We start from the raw sequence: 21802 nt of genomic DNA, 5'->3' as shown, positions 1-21802 counted from the left end.
ACGTGCTTGAGTGTGTGTGTGCACATGGGCCAACATCAGTGTGTGCCTTGTGTATATACATGTGTGTCCTGATGTGTATATGTACCCGTCCCAGTGTATCCTGGGAGGCACGTGTGTAGCCAGGTGCGGGTGGCTGTCCCCACTTGTCCCTATGAGTACGGGGTGGGGGGGGCACATAGATGACGCATCTGGGTGTGGACGTCTACACGTTTAGGTATGTGTGTGAGCATCTTGGTGGGTATGTCTCCATATGTTTCAATGTGTGGGTGTGTGGCCCCATGTGGCCTCAGGGGAGTGTCCTCGGGGTATAGGAGTCTCCATATATGTGTTTTCTTTGTGAAAGGAAGGGGATGTACAGCTTAGAAAAGTACGTCCACCGTTAGTGTAGATTGGGCAAGTAAAGACAAACCCTCCCGATTTTCTGCATGTAGAGGAGAGAGCACAGGGGTTATGGAAAGTGGAGAGAAGCCCCTGAGCATGCGGGAGGAGGGTTCCCGCCAGCCAGAGGCTCTTCCCCAGCAAGGCTGCTGAGGGGAGGCGGGGTGGACTCGGGCCCTCCCGGCTCCTGGACCTGGATGGAACCGGAGAGATGGTAGAACCCCGTGGGGAAGGCCGGGTGGCTGCAGCCACTCCACTCATTGCAGGACCCGGACAGCCAGGCCAGCTCAGGCCAAGGCTCCCGGAGCAGCACAGACAGGAATGACCCTCTTGAGTGGATGGCCGTCCTGCGGGGTCTGCCCCAAACTGCCAGGCTTCCTTCACAACCGATTTCCCTTTTCCAACGGGACCTGAATGCTCACTCCTTTTGTCCCAAAACAACCCTCCCCAAGACGCCAAACCGCAAAACTAGTAGGGAACCAAAAAAAAAAAAAGAAGAAGAAGCGACAGCACCCTGGGGAGCTCAGAAGGACCGCTAGGCTGGATTTCCCAAACCAGGAACTTCTAACTCCCATTCTTCAAGAGACATCATTCGGAGAAGAAATGACAAAGAGGTTGAATGCGGCCCAGCAATGGAACAGAGTCTGCACATGCACGTGAGCACATGCACGCGCACGCACCTGCATACAGATGCACGAGCACGCGCACACATGCACACGCACGTGTGCGCGCAGAGCACGGACGACTATCACAGAGGATCCGGGAGAAAGAAGCCACGCTTCAAGTGCACGTGAGCTCATGGCATGAAGGTCAAGAGCGGGCAAAACTGAATAACGGCCAGAAAGGTCAGCATCCCTGTGACCTGTGGGGCCACAGATGGGGAGGGACATGAGAAGGGGATGGGGAGAAGCGGGAACTGTCCTCCCATCATCTTCTAGGAGAGGGTGCACCAGTGTAAAACCATCAAGCAGGATGCCTCGGCACAGTCTCCTGACTGTGTGGTTTAATGTGTAATTTAAAACATGCAGCTCCTCCCTGCAGTGGGGGGCCCTGGTTGGGACCGTGCCACAGACGGAGTCTGTGAGGCAAGCGGTGGGATCTGAGCCACTGGAGGTCGGTTAATAACAACATACTGATGTCAATTTCTCGGATGTGACAATGACACTCTGGTGACGGCGGACGTTAACACTGGGGGACCCTGAGCCCCAGATACATGGAAACTCTGTACTAGCTTTGCAACACTTCCGAACACAAAAAGTTATTCCACAATAAAAAGTGTATTAAAATACTCTCCGGCCCGCCTCCCATCTCCCTCCTCCACCCTTCTCTAACCCCCTCCCTCTTCTCCCTGGCCCCTCTCCCCATCCCCTCCACCCCCCCTTCTAGGCTGCAACAAGCGAGCCCGCACCCCCAGCACAGGCCCAGCACACACCCGGCACACACGCATCCTTGTGGACCGGACAAGAGAACGAGCAAACCCATCCAGAGAGATGCCAGCTCTGGCCTGGAGGACAGGTGAGGCAGGGGACAAAGATCTTGGGCTCTGTGAGCCGAGGGACCCTGCCGGCTCTGCTCACTGTGTCTCCCTGACAAGGGATCACAGCAGCGACCCCTGCCACATGCAAGACACCTGGGACACATCTCAACTCCTTAATCGACAGAGTCTCCTTGCCATTGCCCCCACCACACGATGGGGAAACTGAGGCACAGAAAAGTTCAGTACCTGGCTGGAGGTCATCACAGGACAAAGCTGGGGTCCAAATCTGGATCACCCCTGCTCCCTGCTGGTGTCCTCTGAACCCACGACCCGCCTGGCACAGCAGGGTGAGGGGCGACGAGATGGTGCCCCTAGGGCAAGTGAGGACACACCCCACGCAGAAGGGGGGAGCAGCAGGGGGCCTCAGTTTCCTGCCATAGAGGCGCCATCCAAGCACCTACCTCCCAGAGGCATCATCAGGGTTCACTAAGACCTCCAGGTTGTTAACAAACCCTCGGCCTTGACTTCACACACGTTTTTTGGTTTCAAGACTCAGTAGACGTGTGTGTTTACAGTAACAAGAGTGGCTCTCATTTAACGTGCTCAGACACGGTGCCGGACTCCGGGAGAATGAATTCACATGCATCATCCTGTGTCCGAACCCCAGCCCAGGAGGGAAGTATTTGCTGCATCCCCCTCTTCCAGATCAGAAAAAGGGGCTCAGAGATCAGCAATCGCCCAGCAGGCAGAACACTGTTGAGACTCAAACCCAAGATCTCTCTGCTCTGTCCCCACCGGTACCACGAGGATCTGGCATGAAGGCCTGACAGAAGTGGTCACCCCCAGTGTCCTTTCAGCAGCCAAGTGGGGAAAGGAGGACAGGGGGCCGGGTGGGGGAGGGGGGCTCACCAGCAGCGTGTGGACCATGGCATCCGTGGGCTGTGGGACAAAGGCCAGCGACCAGAGCCACGCCTCCATCTCGTCCACCTCCACCTCCCCGGACACGATGAGGTCCTTCATGAGGCCCACACAGGGCTCGGTGCCACAGGAGGGCAGGGCGTCCACCAGCGGCTGCCTACAAGAGATGCCTAGGGAGGTCACAGAGGTGGCCTGCACCTGCAGAGTGCCTTCCAGGCCTCCTCTGGGCAGCCCGGGAAAGCTTTGAGGCTCCAGGAAGTGCAACAGACATGTGCCCAGGATCACACACCCCAACATGTGTCCGGGATCACACACCCACACCGCCCTGAGCTAGGGCTGGGACCCCAGCTTTTAGGGTCTACAGGGACAAGTGCAGCCCAATCCAAACCCTGGCAGGTCTGCCCCCTGCCCCCAGGAAAGAGTGGCTTCCAGCAAGATGAGCCCTGCCCACTGTTCTGCTAAAAGTCACGCCATGGTCACCAGGGAGGGGCCGGCACCCCTGCTGTCAAACAGGAACCAAAGCCAGGAGGTGCTTTCTCCCCAAGGTCAACATCAAAGACTCTTCTTTTCTTTTTGTAGATTGCAGAAAGGTTCAGAAGCTCAGAAAAGATTTTTTTTTTTTTAAGATTTTATTTATTTGCCAGAGAGAGAGAGAAAGAGAGTACACACAAGCAGGCAGAGAGGCAGGCAGAGGCAGCGAGAGAAGCAGGCTCCCCGCCGAGCAAGGAACCCGAGGCGGGACTCGATCCCAGGACCCTGGGATCATGACCTGAGCCGAAGGCAGCGGCCCAACCCACTAAGCCACCCAGGCGTCCCATCAGAAAAGATTTTTAACTTTTATGCAATGGTGGCTCTAAATAGGGATGCGACCGAAGGAGAGGACGGTCCCCGGGGGCACAGCAGAAGCAGGAGTCGCCATGAGCCAGCAGGGCACACAGCTGTGGGTAGACTGGGCCACCCACCCCCTGATGAGTGACGCCGGTGACTGGAGAGGACCAGACGCCCCACCCCAACCTGCCGAGCCACCTTCTGCGTGTAAATGGTCCCTGGCCTCAGTTTGCTCATCTGGAAAATGGGGGTGCTGATGAATGAACCTGCCCTGACGGGCCCAGGAGCCCTTGGAAACACAGAGGTCACTTTGTTCGAGTAACATCCTACCTGTTCTTCCTCCCTCCCACCTTCGCACTCCTCTTTTCCCTACAGGTTTGGGCCCCGGAAAACCACGCTCTGGCCCCGTGTGGAGGAGACAGCAGAGGCAAGAGAACTCCAAAAGGATCCGTCCTCTCAGAAACTCTGAGATTTGGGATGGGTCTCCCGCCTCCCTGACTCCCAGCATCTACGTGGACGGGGGAGACATGGGCTTGTAGGAAAATCCAGAGTAGCAGGCCGCATATATGTCACTGGGCAAACAGGCGGTTCCTCCCAAAGTCTCCAGGCCCTTGCCTACATCAGACACCATTAAAACATGCCTAAGTCAGACATCATTCTATTTAAGCCCATGGGTACCAGATGGAGAAGCCCAGACCGCTTAGGTTCAAATCTCATCTCGGCTGTGTGACTCTGGGCCAGTTTCCCAACTCCTCTGGGCCTTGGCTTCCTTCTGCACATGTAAAGTAGGAAACAGAATAAAGCCACCTAGCCCATGGGGTCCTTGCGGGGGTTAAGTCAGAGAATACGGGGGCACCTGGGTGCCTCAGTCGGCTAAATGCTCAAATTTTGATTTCAGCTCAGGTCATGATCTCGGGGTCATGGGATCGAGCCCCCGCGTTGGGCTCCGTGCTCAGCGTGGAGCCGGCTTGAGGTTCTCTCTCTCCCTCTCCTTCTGCACCTCCCCCTACCCCACATACCCTCTCTCTTTCAAATAAATAATGTTTGAAAAAATAAAAATAAATGCGAAAATACAGAGAGAGGGTTTCAGAAGGTGACTATGCCTTAGCCATTCCATTTTGCAGTCATTCGGTTAGACACTTGGCAATGCTGACTTTACAGCCCCCCCCCCCTTCATATTTTGTAGCTGATAAGATTTTTGAGATCTTTTTGATAGACTTTGAGAAAGTCCCAGATGTCTGGATCTCGGGGCCTGGAGAGCGGCTGGACTTCGCGTGTAGGAGCCCCAAGCTTCCCCCCACTGCACAGCCCTGAGCTCAAAGAGCTCCTCAGAGATCCCACTTGGCCCCTGGGGTCTCTACACACCCCCTTGCAGGCCCCACATCAGAAGGGTCCAGGTGGTGGGATCCTAGCCTGGCCAGCTCCCCCACCCACAGGCAGAGGGGGACCCAAGGCACATTGGAATGCTAATTCCAGCTCGAGCCAAGAGGATCCCAGTCTGGGGAGAGAACAAAGCCTGTATTTATTCTGCCAGGACTTTCAGCTTCAGTCCCAAGAGGGCTCGGCCCGTGGGAACCTCCAAGCTCCCTGCTTAATCACCTTCTTGGCAGCCATCCCCAGACTGAAGGACAAGTCAATATCCCAGGGATGAGAGGGGAGGAGTATCACCGTCCACGCCTCCATGGGGACCTGGGACAGTGTCAAGACCAGCCAGCCACCCACCCCCCGGCTGTCCCCCAGACTGCCAGCCAACTCCTGGTCCCCCTCCTCCGTGCAGAAAGGTCCTTACCAATTGTCCCGGCATTTAAAGGAAGACTGTCGCCAGAGTGTCCTCAGCTCATCTGGGGAGAGGCCCTGGAGCTCGGACACCAGCGTGGAGAACAGTTCTGCAGCCTGGGAATCAGAGGGAGGGGCAGCGTGAGAAACCAGGCAACCTGGGGGGCAGGAGGGGACACCAGGGTCATCTCAGCCATTCCCCTGCCTTCGCGCAGGACTGCAGAGAAAGTGGGAAAGTCATTAGCATCATCTTCCGCCCAAGGTGTCCTGAGACCCAATGAAATGAGGCCACGTGTCTGGGCTTTTCTCCATGGAATTCCCCCGGCACACGGGCTGGCCCATTTTTACTCTTTAACAAGCATTTACTGGGCGCCTACTGTGTGCCAGGCCCTGCACTAGGAGCTAGGGACATGGTGGGGAGAAAAACAGACATGATATCCACATTTATGGGCTTTATGCTCTAATAAAATCAGTAAGTGTTCACCATGAACATGATCTAGTTAGTACAAGGAGTCTTAGCAGATTTCGTATAATGAGATGGCAATATTTCTAGTATTTGTAATGAAAGAAACACATAAATGGGAAAAAGAAATACAAGAACCGTTTTCAGAATCCCGAGCAGCGATGGCAAAGAATGGTCTGGCAGGTTCTCTGTCTTGTGGGCAGGCCTGACCAGCACAGTCCCCGAGGGTCCAAACACGCCCGAGGAAATAAAAGACTGTATTCAGAGCCCGCACCCCTTAGATCACAGGAGATTCATGGTTTCATCCCGGCTAGCTGCTGGCAGCACCCACGCTTTCCCCAGGCTTGGCCAAGGCCAGGACTGAGCCCTCCCCCACCCCCACCCCACCTCCTGGACGGCCAGGGGTCCACTGGGGCTGGGAGCGGCGTGTCTGGCCTCGAGCTTCTTGGGCTGAGTGGTGGGGACCCAGTTTCCGTGCACACAGCTTGGCTCAGCAAGACACAGGCTGCAAACCAGACCCCTCACCGGCCAGCTCAGCCCAGCCCAGCCCCGGACTCTTGCCAGCACGTCTGCCCCCCAAGGTCCAGGCAGCATTCCCATAACGTGCCTTCTGTTAGCAGAGCTGGTGGCTACCCTTAGTGCTGTCTCTTGTTCCCTGTGCAGAACACCCAAGCCAGCCCCTTGTTGGGACGGGAGGTGGGGAGGTGACGGCTGGCCCTGACTGCTATCAGCCTTGAAGACTCTGTCCCCCCAGCTCGGGGCAGCTACCCTGGGGCCTCTCGATTCCAGGCCTGCTGCCTGCCTTCTGGAAGGGCTCAGACCCTTTTCCTTCCAGCTGGTGCCTGCCTTTCCCCAGCAACACCCAAGATCCTCTGGGCTCAGACACACATGCTCTAAGTCCTCCAGCTAGCATGCATACTGCTGTCCCTAACCAAGCATGCCGCCTCCTCCCAGGAGGCCTCCAGCTCCAAGTGTTGGCATCAAGACTAGCTTTCCAGAGCCGGGCATGCCCGGAAGGATCTCAACAGCTCGTCCTGCTTTCCCCCCTCAGCAGGGAGAGAAGAGAGAAGCCTGTCCACTAATAACAAGAACACACAGTACTAATACCACCAGCACCGGTCACCTTGAACAGAGCCTCTGCTGTGTGCCAGGCACCATTCTAGGCCATGTGCACGCATCATCCTGTTTGACCTTCACAACACCCTATGCAGAGCAGCTGTCACCATCTCCACTTAACAGAGAAGATCTGGGACTCTCTGAGCGCTTAAGTCAGGGGCCAGGGGTCTCAGAACTGAGTCAAGAAGTGAATCCAGGGGCGCCTGGGTGGCTCAGTGGGTTAAAGCCTCTGCCTTCGGCTCAGGTCATGATCCCAGGGTCCTGGGATCGAGCCCCGCATCGGGTTCTCTGCTCCGCGGGGAGCCTGCTTCCTCCTCTCTCTCTGCCTGCCTCTCCGCCTACTTGTGATCTCTGTCTGTCAAATAAATAAATAAAATCTTTAAAAAAAAAAAAAAAAAAGTGAATCCAGACCACTTAGCTCCTAAACCCACAGTCTTAACCAGTGTCCTCCGGGTTGGCGGGGGGTGGCAGGAGCAAAAACAAACAAAAACCAAAAATCACAAGAGAAAGGAAAGTCCTGATTTGTAGCAATTGCTGATTTCCACGGTGCCAATACCCCCACTGCGGCCCCTCCCCAGTGGTCCACGGGCGGCACTGGACGCAGACTCGGGAAGAGCCTCGCAGAGGTGCCATGGTGCGTCCTGTTCCCACAGGCGCCAACAGCAGGTGCAAACGACCTTGAGGGTGGAGGTCACGGGCAAGCGACAGTTCTGAGTACTCACTACCTTTGTTTCTAATGGGACTTATTTCTAACTCAATCGCTCATAATGTCTGCATGGAACAACTGGCCTGCACAATTCCTACCGTCAGCTCTGATACACCATGGTCTACCCTTGGCTGTACACAGTTGGCATTTAATAAAGACCCATGACTTGAGCTCCCTATTCTTAGAATACTGGATGCTAACACTGGCGGTAGGTAGGGGGAGCTCCGGCGGCGGTAGGGGGGAGCTGAGCCACCCTGCCTCTGTTCAGGCCTCCTCCCGCATCGCTGACTGATGCTCAAGGCTCAGCAGCCCGCTGCCCCCCACGTCGAAGTTCCTGGGCCTCTCCTCGGAGGGTCAGTCTGGGGAATTTGCTCTCTATTGAACACAGAGTCCTGGTTTTGTTTCCAAACCGAAAAACCAATCTTGTCTCCTGCCCACCGACAATGGAGAGGGGCGGGGGCATTCCACACTGACACTGCGGAGGTCGGTCCCCCCGGCAACCAGGCGGGGCCCCCTCACCCCTCCAGGGGGGGCAAGGAGCTGCTTGGTGTGCACTGAGGCATCCCTGGAAAGCCATTTTCAGGAACAAGGTCCTCAGCCACTCACGCCTACCCCAGGGGACCTCCCCAGTGGGAACAATGTACTTCCTTCCTCGAGCTATAAATACACAGCAGCCGACCTGTGCCCTCTGGGGCTGGTGCTGCCAGTCTCCCGGAGGGGGAGCGGCAGACTCGCAGCATGCCTTGCCCTGAGTCACCGCTGCCAGGGGGAAATGCCCAGTCCAGGAGTCAGAGCGTGCTCTGGGGGCCAGACGAGAGGAAGCAGGCCTGTCCTGCAGCTTCCCAACGGGTCACGAGGATCAGCAGCATGACAGTTAGCACAGAGGTTGTAAAGCAGCCATTCTCAAAGAGGGGTACCGGGCAGCACCTGGAGTTGGTGCTCACAACTGGGGAAGGGGGTGCTGCTTACACCCTACCATGCAGAGGACAGCCCCCATAGTAAAGAATGATCTGGCCCAAGGGGCCAGTCACATCAAGGTAAGAACCCCACCGTGGGGGCAGGCCGCCTGGCTTGACGGCTGGCACGGTCACTTACTGGCAGGTGGCCTGGAGGACCATCTCATGAGGCAGGTGGCCCCTTTCCCATGGGCTGCTCTCTGACTCCCACAGAAGCCCCCAGGGAGGCCCACCGGATCGACAAGCTGGGAAGCTGGCTCCCAAAACAGCGAGGAGAGATATCCACACAGACACAAAACGTACCGTGTGCGTGTGTGTGCGCGCGCACTATGCATTCGGTATACTCATATGTAATACAGTCTCCTTATTCAATATTTTCTACCACATATTTAATATGTAGTCAATAAAGGCAATATCGTCTCCCTATTCAATATATTGTTAAATATTATATATATTTTCTGAATATATATTTCTTTCTGAATCTGACCCTCCTCTCCCCACCTCCCACCTGCCACCCAGACCACTGTCCTTCACGTCACATCCCCCCCGCGTTACTGCAAGAACTTCTTAGGGGGCTCCCGGCATCCTGCCTGGCTCTCAGTCCGTTCTCCAGCCCCAGCCAGCGTGTGAGCGTTACAATGCACATCAGATCGTGACCTCCCTCCACCGCACAACACCCTCCAAGGCACCCAGACGCCTGATCCCAGCCCACACCTGCCCAGTCCGAGTATCGGGGCCCGGGGTCTGGGCATCAGTGTATCTGAGAAGCACCCACACCCCATGCTGCCAGGAAGGCTGAGCTTTGGAGGGCGACGGTGTGCCTGGAACACTCGACACCATGCCTACAGCTGGGGACAGAGGCCCAGCTCTGCCCATCCCCAGTGACCAGTTTCGGTTCCCCAAATCCTAGGTCCTGTGTAAGCAGCCAGTGAAATGGGTATGATCCAGAATAAACAAGCAAGGATAGTGGGAACCCTCCCAGGCTGTTATGGGACCAGAGGAAAAACACCCCTTTCTGTTCTTCTCAGCACACAGGCGCTGGGGCCTGAATCAGAAAAATCCCTGTATCTCTCGTGCCTTCCATGGGAGGCCCGGGCTCTCCCGCTAAGTCAACAGCAACTCTGGATTGGGGCAGAAATCATGGCTGCGGAGGAATTCTCCACAATGTCAGTGGTGGTGGCACCCAGTGCTGTGAAGGGCAGGATTGTGGTAGAAAGATCGTTCTGTGGGCTGGAACATTCTAGAAATCATCCTGACCATAAGACCTTACAGGAGCCGGCCCCACTGGTCCTCACCATCCAGCTCCAGTGAGGCTGGGTGGCCTGCTCTCCAGACCTGTCCTCAGGGCTCAGGCTCCGGATTCTGGTCTTTCCAAGCTCTTTTCAGACCTCCTTCCCCCTAGATTTCAAAGAGACTACCCCAGGTCTCAACTCCAATGTCTTCTGCTTGAGACTCCTAGTCCAAAGTGGTCACTCAACCACATCCCTACCCCATTCAGAAAGCTAGCCTGAGAGCCCAACAGGACTACTTGTCCATATACAGAAAGAGGAAAGAAAGGCCTCCTCTTTGCTCACATCCTATCTGTACTGGGGCACAAGATTGGGCACACACCAGCTAGATCTCTTCCCCTTCTTTTGCTTGTGTAACCAGGCACAGCTGTGCAGTGCACAACCTGTGCAACTGTACATAGCAGCTCTGATCCTGAACATGTAGATCATAAAAGATTTGACAAAAAAAGAACAGGGTGTGCCAGGGACCCAGGCCAGATTCTGGCTTAGGGCTGGAGAAAGCACTTACCTCAAAGCTCGTGGTCTGAGCCAGACACAGTTTCCTCACTGATGCGGCCACCATGACCACCGTAGCCTGAGACGGTGTTTCCTCCCATTCGTACAACAGGGTGCTTGGAGTCACATCTCCATCATCTGGATCTGATACGGGAAGCACTAAATGGGGATGACCATATGGGGGAATGCCAGAATGAGAAGAAGGTCCCCTGAGAGCCACCCCCAACCCTACCAATGCTTCCTTCTGCATGTTTCTGACAAGGGGCGTAAGGAGGTGGGGGTGGGGACATGCACAAGGAAAATCATGGCAGCACTGTTGCTACCAGCAAAAGACGGGAAACCACCTTTATACCCATCTGTGAGCAATAGTCAAATAAGGTAACTCCAAAGCCCTCATGGGATCGACAGAGAAAACATGAGAAGTCCCTCCATGCAATCAAAGGCTATTTCAGAAATTAAAAGGTCAGACACCTGCTACAATGTGAACAAACCTTGAAACATATTAAGTGAAAGAAACTAGTGATAGAAGGTTACATACCATATGATTCTATCCACATGGTATGTCCTGATGGGGCAAATCCAGACAGACAGACTGGTTGCCAGGGGCTGGGGGGGGGGGACAGGGGGTGATGGCAGGGGGGTGTGAAATTTGTTTGTGGAGTCATGGAAATGTTGCAAAGTTGGTTGCCATGGTAGGTGTAGGACTCTGACTATACTAAAAGCCATCGAATTATACACTTTAAATGGATTAATTGTACAGCAGGCCAATTAAAATTTTTTTAACTGAAAAATAAAAAATAAAAATAAAACCACTTATGGGGCACCTGGGTGGCTCAGTCAGTTGAGCGTCCAGTTCTTGGTTTCAGCTTAGGTCATGATCTCAGAGTGATGAGATCAAGCCCCACATTGGGCTCTACACTCAGCATGGAATCTGCTTGAGGTCCTCCCTCCCTCTCCCTCCTGCTCTCCCTTTCTCTCTCTCAAAACAAATAACTCTTTAGGGGCGCCTAGGTGTCTCAGTTGGTTAAGAGTCTGCCTTTGGCTCCAGTCATGATCCAGGGGTCCTGGGATCGAACCCCGCATCAGGCTCCCTGTTCAGTGGGGAGCCTGCTTCCTCCTCTCTCTCTTCCCTTCCCCCACCCCCACCTGCTTGGGCCCTCCGGCTCTCTCTGTCAAATAAATAAGTAAAATCTTTAAGGAATAATAAAAAATAGACATATCATTAAAAGCAAAATAAAACCACTCGTATCCCAGTGAAACAAAATAAAACCACTCATATCTTCACTAGGATAAGACTAGACACGACTAGCTGCCCCCTCACGGCTAGCACGGTGCCCGAGGGAGCGCTCAGGGGGCAGGTTCTTAGCCAGTGTTCCATGGGGCCAGAGAGGGTGCTGCGAAACCACAGGGCTCCGTCCCCACCTGCCAGGCTCTCCCGCAGTGGAGTAGTGAGCCTGGGCTCAGAAGCACAAGGGCTCCCGGCCAGGGCTACAGAACAGAACTGGGGGTTTGAGTCTCGTCTCTGCCTCTCACTGGCCGTGTGACCTCAGACAAGTCCTCTTACCCTTGGAGGCACCATTTCCTTATTTGTTTTGTTTTGTTTTTTTTTTAAAAGATTTTATTTATTTATTTATTTGACAGACAGAGATCACAGAGAAGGAGGCAGAGAGAGAGGAGGAAGCAGGCTCCCTGCTGAGCAGAGAGCCCGATGCAGGGCTCGATCCCAGGACCCTGGATCATGACCTGAGCCGAAGGCCAGAGGCTTTAACCCACTGAGCCACCCAGGCGCCCCGTTTCCTTATTTAAAAACGCAACTAATAACAGTACCTTCCTAATGGTACCCTCACAATAAGAACCAAATTAAATAACCCACATAAAACACTCAACACAGCTCGTGGCCCGAGTAATTCCTTCCCAAGCGTCAGCAGTTAGCAGCATTTTCATTATTCAGAGAAACAGTTTTTCAATCATGCCAAATTTATCTTTTCCCTCAGATATACACCTTGCTTCTTTCTTCCCATGCAAAACTGGCGGAGAGAGCCAGGTTCCGGGGAATGCTATGTGTTGGCAGAGACTTCCCAGAAAAATCAGGAAAGCTGAGTCAGCTTGCCCTCCCCCCACCTCCCGCCGCCACCCAAAAATGGTCAGGTCATCAGACGGAAGGTTTTGTGGGGGAGGTTCCCCACAAAAGCAGGGAACCAGAAGATCCTATCTCCACTGAAGACAACCCAGGGAGAAGGTCAAGACCCAGCCTGAGCCATCTGAGCCAGCAGAAACTTCTGGAGAAACTTCTAGAAAAAGAGACTGACTCTTCTGACAATAGCAATTTTCAGAAAGGGTTCAAGACAGAGCCTAGGCCTGCTTGAGCCCCTCCACCAGGGGAGGTCCCAAGACTCCTCTGAGGGCCCTCACGTCCACCCTTGGTCACCTGTGACAGTCGGCTCCGGGGACGTCTCGCGCAGCAGGGTGAGTGAGTTAAGGGTCCGCATCTGCACAGCACTTGCCTTCTCCGAGAGGGGCCCCACAGTGTCCAGCTCCGTGCAGGAGGCCTCCCTCAGCGCGCCAGCCTGGAAGCTCTGCAGGCAGGTGAGGCGGGAGGCCAGGCCAGCCTGCTGGACCACACGGACGGGAGAGGCCGGGGCTCAGGGGAGGCCCAGGCTCGGAAGGAAGCTGGCTCATGGGGCCCCTGGAGGGCAGGAGGGAGTGAGGTGGGGCACACCCGGGCCTTCAACAGGGGACCTGGCACCCCCTCCCCAACCAACCTGGGTCATAGTACCAGCAGCCCAAGCAAAGCCTGATTGGTGGGGGGAGGGGGGCGGTGAGGGAGCACAGGGGAAGGAAGATAGTCCCAGAAACAGGCACCTGCACCGGAGGCCAGATATCAAGACTCTGTCTAATAGTAACTTAAGGGCATCAAGGATCATCTCTTTTTCTTCCCTAGAAACATACTATTTACAAAACATATTCTCTGCAGGGAGCTGTGGGCAGGAGGGGAGGAAAGTGGGGAGCAAGGGGAGAAGAGGGGGAGGGAGAATGGAGAGCCCCGGGGCGGGGGGGGGGGGGCTGGAGGAGGGGCGGGAGGGGAGAAGTTTGGAGGGAAGGAGAAAGCAGGAAAGGGAAAGGAAGGGACTGACCGTGTAGATGGGGCAGGACAGGGAGTTGAGGGAGGAGGAGAAGGAAGGCGGGACTGGGGGACTGGGTGGGAGGACCCGGAGGCACTTACCTCCTCCCGCCGCAGGGCCTGGGAGCGCAGAGAGGAGCGCACTCGGCGCAGGGAGCAGCGGGCCAAGTCCTTGGTCTTGTGCAGTCGGCCACCCTGTGGCTGGTACGTGGTGGGACACCTGCCCAGGACGTCCACCTGGGCGAGCGGGACCCCCGTCAGCTCCCTGTGAGCCCCCAGCTCCGCCCCTGCCCCCGCCCCCTCCAGGCTCCCGGCCTCACCTCTTCGAGGGTCTGGGGGCCGCGAGCGTCCGGGAGCCCCTGCAGGAGGCTCAGCACTGCGCGCTTCACGTTCAGCGCCCAGCGCGGCTCTGCGCGGCGGGGACACAGGCGGGCCACGCGCCCTGCCTGCAGGACAAAGCGCAGCGGGTGGCGACCCAGGGCGGCGCTGGGGACGGTGGGCGGGAGTCACGCGGAGGCCCTCCGAGGCACCAGGCCGCGACTTCACTGCGGGGGCCGTGGTACCCCTGCTCCCCCTGCTTTAGGTCAGTGGGTCTAGGAAGCCCCCTGGGGAACCCAGCATCTTCCCAAATAGCCTTGCTTCCCCCTTCAGCTGTGTTCTCCGGCAACTGGTAACTTCGGAATCAAACACGAGGGGCAGCCGACTCTGCTCAGAGCTGCTCCCCCCCCCATTAACACTTGCCCCCAAATTACCTGTGCGTGCCCAGCCTCAAAGAATACAAGTCCGCACTTGTAAGAGCTTTCTGAACAAAGATTCTCATTCGCCCAGCCCACCTGGGAGGCACCTAGCATCCCTCCCCACACACACGTTAGGGAGGAAATTGAGGCTCAGGACCAGAATGTGACTGGTTCCAGACACCAGCTGGGATTTGAACCCAGGCAGGCAGGCTCCGGTGTCATGGGTCTCAGAAGTCTCACCACCCTCCATCCCCGCCCCCACCCACCGCAGGAAATGACTTGAGACTCCATCACTGTGCAAATGAGGAAAAGAGGCCCACAGAGGGCCCGCTCCCCGCAGCCCCTCTGCCCACCCGTCACGTGGCCCAATGGAGCCTGCGTCCTGCGTCTGCCAGGTGCCAGGTGACGGATGGGAGGGGGTAGGTGACGGGCAGGGACTTCCCCACCGTTTTGGGGGGTGGGGTGGGCAGAATAGAGCCAAACTCCAGAAAAGTGTCCTTACTCGTACCTCCTGGGGAGGTCACTGCCCCTTCTCCAGCCCCAGCGGGAATCTGGGGGCCTTCTGGGAGAACCCCCCCCCACACACCGGTCTCAGGCCTGGCCCTAGAGAAATGCTAATGGTGCCCGCCCCTTCCAGAATAGCAAATGTCAGTCTGGCCTCAAGGAGCTGACAGCCCCCAGCCCCGTGACTTAGCATTTCTGATGAGGGGCCCACGGACAATAGCCCGCACTCCCCCCGGGGAGGAGACCACCCTAGGCCTTTCAGCGGGGATCCACAGCGTCCCCCATCCCTGCACCCCCCCACACACACAAAGGCTTTATTTTTAACAAGTGAATTTGCAATAAAAAAGGAAGAGGAATCTGCAGAGATGGGCTTGTCTTCAGTCTGGCGGCTGGACTGAGCTTTGAGGCCACAGAGGCCACTGTCAGCGAGTCCTGGGAAACAAGCCGGAGAGAGAATTCCAGGCTTGGTCCTTGGTTGGGTCACAAAAGGGAGGCTTAGCTTGGGACGGGAAAGGCCATGGGTCTCCAAGAAAACCCCCATCTCAGCAGAGATTGGGGGGGGGGGTTGCTTTAATGGAAGATACCAGTGTCTTCCAGAATGCACTCAAGGACAATGCCCAGAGGCTGCCTGACAAACACAGAATCTAGACATGCTGGGGGCAATTGGCAGGGTAATGGGAGGTGAGTTCCATCCACCAGGTAAGGGAAGGTCACCGAGAGTGACTTAAGCCTCCTACGTCGGGTCCTCATCAGTGATCTGCTCTGGGAGCCTACAAGGTCAAAATCAAAGGGGGTGTCATTCTTCCAATCTAACTTGGTGCGGCCAGCACCTGGCAGCAGTCGGAAGAAGATACGGGGCTCGCACGTCCTGTCCCATGAGGAGCAAGGCGTGGTGTCTTACCTCAAATTCTCCGAGTCCTTCAGAACTGCCACTTCGGACCCCAGAATAGATGTCACCTGGAACTCTTGGAGCTGAAGCAGAAAGGCCCACGAGTCAGGGACCTCTCCCGGGATACCCAGGACCTCACCAGCTCCCCTACGCACAAAGCAGTTCTGGGGTCCAGCAGGAGACACAGCCCCAGGTAGGGGGGTAGGCAGAGAGATCCCTCCCTTGAGCAGAAGTTTCTCGTTCCTAGGTGGGGGAGGCCAAGTATCTCCAAAGGGCAAATAGGAAAAACAGCCAGGGCCTACCGCTCCCCAGTAAATGTTCGGAAAGTTCACCCTAGTTTCTCCTTTTGCCCAAAAGTCCCTAAGAGATTCCTATGGCTATCCAGTAAAAACAAAACAGGTTCGGACTGCAAAGCAAACAAACAAACAAAAAAGACTTTGCCTACCATGAATAAAACAGCTGGATGTCCCCATAGCACTATGGGCATATGCACACACACACGCGCGCTCGTGTGCGTGTGTCCTTCCTGCCGAAGAAGGTGGACTTCCTAAAGATGAAAAATAAGACCGCCCCTAAAAACTGCCTCCCTAACCTGACTGATACCACTTTGTAAAAAACAGACTCTTCCGAGAGAAGTCTTAGGTTGATAGCAATATTGAGAAGGATGTACAGATTTCTCATATACCCTATGGATACCCATACCCACGCCCGCCCCCCAACCCGAAACCCCCACCAGCATGGCACATATGTTACAAACTCATCATCACCACCCGAAGCCCATGGTTTACACCGGGGTTCACTCTGGGGGGTGTGCGTTTTGTGGGTTTGGACACACGTACCACGACACGCATCCACCATTAGAGCATCATACAGAAGTTTCCCTGCCCCAGGATTTCGCTTTTTCCAAAGTGACTTATCTTCACTCATCTTGTCTAAAACCCATTTCCTCTCTCCCCTGAAAACCAGCTCCCCTCTGCCAGCAGAGGGTCTGTCATCTCCCCAGTCACCCAGGCTTGAAATGTTGGGGTGAAATACAGTCCCCCTTGGCCCCGAGAGGCTGTCCGGTACAACTGATCCCTCAGGCAGGAACGGACACCGCTTACTGGCCGACCACTTGGTTGAAAGCTGCCCACTGCGACTGTACTCCATATACCCCAGATTTTCCATAGAGACACGGAGACATGGAAGATAATTTTTGAAAACCCACTGAACTGTATACTTCAAAATGGTTAAAAAGAGGGTGTCTGGGTGACTCCGTCGTGAACCATCCGACTCTTGATTTTGGCTCAGGTCATGATCTCAGGGTTGTGAGACTGAGCCCCACAATGGACTCCCCTATCAGCAAGGAGTCTGGTTCTCTCTCTCGCTCACTACCCCCCCACTCCTTCCCCCTCTAAGATAAATAAATCTCTAAAAATATATATTTTTAAAAATGAAGATTTGATTAGAGCTACCCATGACCCAGCAATCGCACTACTGAGTATTTACCCTAAAGATACAAACATAGTGATGGGAAGGGGCACGTGTACCCGAAAGTTTATAGCAGCAATGACCACAACAGCCAAACTATGGACAGAACCTAGATGTCCATCAACAGATGACTGGATACAGAAGATGTGGTATATATACACAATGGAATACTATGCAGCCATCAAAAGACATGAAATCTTGCCATTTGCAATGACATGGATGGAACTAGAGAGTATTATCTTAAGCAAAATAAGTCTGTCAGAGAAAGACAATTATCATATGATCCTCCCTGAGGAATTTGAGAAACAAGACAGAGGAACCTAGGGGAAGGAAGGGAAAAATGAAACAAGATGAAGCCAGAGAGGCAAACAAACTTTAAGAGACTCTTAATCTCAGGAAACAAACTGAGGGTTGCTGGGGGGTACTGGGTAGAGGGTAGGGAGAGGGTGGTTGGGTTATGGACACTGGGGAGGGTTTGTGATATGGTGAGCGCTGTGAATTGTGTAAGACTGATGAATCACAGACCCGTACCCCCGAAACAAGTAATGCATTATATGTTGATTTAAAATATAACAATAAAAAAATGAAGATCTGATACAGACTGTGATGTGGATGAACCTTGAAAACATTACACCAAGTGAAAGAACCCAGACACAGAAGTTGACATGTTGATGGCGGTATTGATGGCGATAAGTGATTCCACTTCTGGGTGGCACCTCCCCAGCAAATTCCCAGAGGCAGGAAGGGAACTAGAGATCCAGGGGGCTGGCGGGGAGGAGGAAGGGGATGCTACTGTATGGCGGGTACAGTGCTTCTGTTTGGGATGACGAACAAGCCGCTGGAGACGGTAGCTGTAATCACATATGTAATTTGTACATACGTACACATTTACAGAACTTCATAAATGCATTTGTTGCCACGGAATTATACACTGAAAATGGTTAATGAAATAGGAGGGGCACCTCGGTGGCTCAGTGGGTTAAGTGTCTGACTCTTGATCTCAGCTCAGGTCTTGATCTCCGGGTCCTAAGTTCAAGCCCCGCACTGAGCTTCACACTGGGCACAGAGTGTGCTTAAATAATTAACTAAATAACTAATTAATTAATTAGTAAACTTTGTGATATGAATTTTACCATAATTTTAAAAAAGGACTAAGGGCACCTGGGTGGCTCAGTTTAAGCATCTACCTTTGGCTCAGGTTATGATCTTGGGGTCCTGGGATCGAGCCCCATGTCAGGCTCACTGCTCAGCAGGGAGTTTGCTTCCCCCTCTCCCTCTGCCCCAACCTACTGCTCATTCTCTCTCACTCTCTCTCTCTCTCAAATAAATAAATACCTTTTAAGAAAGAATAAAAAGAAGCCAGACACAGAAGAGAAAGAACATCCCACCTGATGCCATCAGAGAAAAAAAGTCCAAAGACAGGCCAAACTAATCCACGGTGTTAGAACTCAGTGGGATCTTTGGAAAAGTGACTGGAAGGGAGAATGGGGCAAGGTTAGAGGGTTTGTGTTTCATTTCTTGATCTGGTGGTGAGTACACACATGTCTCGTTTGTGAAAATTCATTGTTCTGGAAACTTCTTTTCACACTTTAATTGATGGCTTCCTGAGTGCATGTAAAATTTCCATTTTTACCAAAAATCTTTGATAAAAGCCAGTTTTTTCTATTCTTGACAACACTGGACATTATCTATTTTTTAAAATTATTTTTCAGACAGTACAGCAGGGGGAGGTGCAGAAGGAGAGAGAGAATCTTAACCAACCTCCATGTCCAGTGTGGAGTCCAACAAAGGCTCCATCTCACGACCCTGAGATTGTGACCTGAGCTGAAATCAGGAGTCGGACGCTCAACCGACCGAGCCACCCAGAGTCCCATCAATTTTTCTTAACGCTAAGAGCAAAGCAACCAAATCAGTCAGCGGCAGCACATCATTTGCTTTGTGAAAACTGGCCCTGTGGGGGAAAAACCAAGCAGCTGCTGGTATTTTGAGGGACACAAACAGACAAAGACTCCACCAAAGTAGCAGGTCTGAGCCAGACAGACATTCTGGATGGTTTAAGAATCCAGAGGCAAGGCCGCCTCGGTGGCTCAGTCAGTTAAGCCTCTGCCTTTGGCCCAGGTCATGATCTCAAGGTCCTGGGATGGAGCCCCGCATCGGGCTCCCTGCTCAGTGGGGAGCCCGTCCCTCCCCCACCCCCACTTGTGTGCTCTCTCGCTCACTCTCGGCTCTCTCTCATAAATAAACAAAATCTTTAAAAAGGAAAAAAAAAAATTCAGAGGCAGCTCAGAGTCACCCCACGGAAGACCCCGTCCTGTGATCTATGTGAAACATAAAAAAAATTAAAAGTTTTGAGAAACTCTTATCAGCAAGCGCTCCAGCCAGTTCGAAACTGCTTCTCAAGCCTGAGAGAAGACTCCAGTGAAATGAAGTGGCCATTTACGCAGGGTGGGAGGGTCTATGCAGGAGAATCAGCAGGAGGGAGACAGGAAAGAACGGGCAGGCAATTCCACTACTGAGAACACAGGGAGCTTTGGGGAAAATCCTGATGAAAGGCAATCTGTGACCACCAAGTCCAGCTCATAATTCTGCCTCGACTGAACCCAGAGCAAACACCAGCACACCATTTGGCTTTAACCCGAGCTGTGGACCCGGGCACTGCAAGGCCCAGTGCCCAGTATAAAGCTGCCCAGGGCAGGCCTGGGGGCCCCATCCAGGCCTCGGGTATCCACCCCAGTGTGTTCATTTGTCACCAAGGCTCTTGACTCGGTTTGGCTTTGTTCACTCCTGGGGCCAGTGGGTTCCCCAGCTTTGACCCTCATTTCTACCAAAGACACATCCCCCTGTCCCCATCCCGCGGGTCTACTTGCTCCACGGAACACCGTCACTCTTTTTTTAACCACTGCTACTCCCCCCACGGGGCACTTCCTTCAACCAAAATGGCACCATGTTCCCACGTCACCCTCCAGAGTCCTGACTTGTTGATTCTGAGAATCCTCAGAAATCTCTTCTCTGCTGGAAAGCTGGGGGTCTGTGGCTTCCCATTGGCCCTCCCCAGTATCACTGTGACTTCTCTGTTGCCCAAAGACACTCACCCATAAGGCCATCTGGCACGGGCCCAGCACATCGATGATGACCAAGCCTCGGAGGCCAAGGCCACTCCCCTCCACTGGGTCCCCCTGCAGGCCAGTACTGGTGTTGGTGGAAAACTGATAGATGTATCTGGTGCCCACAGGGAGGTGGGGATCAGCTGGCCCTAGAGAGCAGACAGAGGGCACTGGGTCACCTTGACAACCCATCACCCTTGGGGACCCAACTGCACAGAGAATATCTGGACATGCTTGTTCCCACCTCCCTCCCTCCATCTGGGCCCTGAACTGCCTGCCCCCAGTACAGGAGAAGGCTGGGGGGCTGTACCCTCCTATGAAGGCAAAAAGAAAATTAAAATATTAAGAGTTAGTGCTTAATAAATGGTAACCCGTGTTCTCAAGTACTAAGAGCTCCTCCGAAGAGCTTTAAACGTCAACTTTGGCCTCTGCCCGCTTGATGGGGGACCCAGTTTCCAGAACCAAAACCACCTCTAGGCTTTGCAAAACACCCCTGAGGGGCACAATCGCACTGGTTCAGAGCCACTGATCTACACCTACGTGAACCCATTCAGGCCTCTTAACCAACTCTGGGGTGGGTGCTCTCATTTTCCCCATTTTACACAGGTAGAAACAGAGGCCCAGAGAGGTTAACTAACTCACGCAAGGTCACACAGCTGGGACGCCAACCTTGGGAGTCCGACTCCTCACCTACTGCCTTAAGGACTGGAGTGTGTGCGAGGAGAGCATTGCCCTGATCCCTTACCGGGGGCAGAACCGTCAAGCTGACCAGCCTCAGGGGCACTGAGGTGGCGGAAAGGGCTGATTTAGGGAGCAGACAGCTCTGGACTTCTCTAACCCTCTACTTAGGCCAGGGGACAGATTGCAAAACCTGACTGTGACACCCCACCCTTCTCTGGGGCTCACAGGTGAATTACCGTGTTCCTGAGCTCAGACAGAGACACACCTTCCACTCCCAGGATGCTCTTCTCCCTCCAAAGAATTTGCCTGAGGTTCTCTCAGGTGTTCCACCCCAAAATGCAAATAGAATCACCCAGCACAGATGTTTATTGCACCGGAGGACCAGGAGGCAGGAGGCCAAAGCCCCAGGCGTGTTACCTTGGGTGTGTTGTTTGCTTCCTAACTGCTGATGACCAGATGGCCTTTCCAGAACTGGCCTCGCTCCGCCCAACCCGCCTCTCCTGGGAATGGGGACATGCCCTCCGAGGCTGTCCCTAATCACACCTGGCAGCTGGTCGGCTTTGTTCCTACCACCACCCCCACCCCATCCCGTCTCCTGGTCACCAGAGGTGTGATAAGGTCTCCCGGGAGAGCTGCTCACCTGCGCACGCCATCATGCAGGAGGCCGCCGGTCTCACCGGCGAGTCTGGAATTTCTGAAATCACAGATCAGATAGAAGGAGGGCAAGGCCAGAAGGAGGACAACCCACGGACCTACTTGTGAATGGGGACACTGAAGGGTTCAAGGGATAAGAGGCAACGCCGGCTCTCCTCTTCCCCATAGGGCTGGGAGTGACCTCCCCACTCCTTACCCAACCTGCTCTTCCCCATCTTGCTTGCCGGCACCACTGTCCCG

General features: G+C 54.3%; 1 protein-coding gene across 1 annotated transcript in view; it reads right to left on the bottom strand.

Moving 5' to 3' along the window:
• The window catches only part of LOC308359643 (uncharacterized protein), a gene marked incomplete at both ends in the record, with an annotated part of 123851 nt that extends 102290 nt beyond the window's left edge, over positions 1-21561 (bottom strand). The window contains 9 exons of the mRNA XM_080830851.1: positions 2765-2930; positions 5391-5494; positions 10416-10546; positions 12831-13011; positions 13626-13760; positions 13844-14009; positions 15666-15736; positions 20216-20376; positions 21549-21561. Coding sequence (XP_080686977.1) covers positions 2765-2930; positions 5391-5494; positions 10416-10546; positions 12831-13011; positions 13626-13760; positions 13844-14009; positions 15666-15736; positions 20216-20376; positions 21549-21561 — 1128 coding nt within the window. The remainder of the gene's footprint in view (positions 1-2764; positions 2931-5390; positions 5495-10415; positions 10547-12830; positions 13012-13625; positions 13761-13843; positions 14010-15665; positions 15737-20215; positions 20377-21548) is intronic.
• Between the last annotated feature and the right edge of the window lie 241 nt (positions 21562-21802).

The sequence above is a fragment of the Martes martes genome (genome assembly GCF_963455335.1).
Source record: "Martes martes genome assembly, chromosome: 18".
Taxonomy (NCBI): domain Eukaryota; kingdom Metazoa; phylum Chordata; class Mammalia; order Carnivora; family Mustelidae; genus Martes; species Martes martes.
The sequence above is the reverse complement of the archived record's forward strand: the minus strand, read 5'-3'. Positions and strand labels throughout refer to the sequence as shown.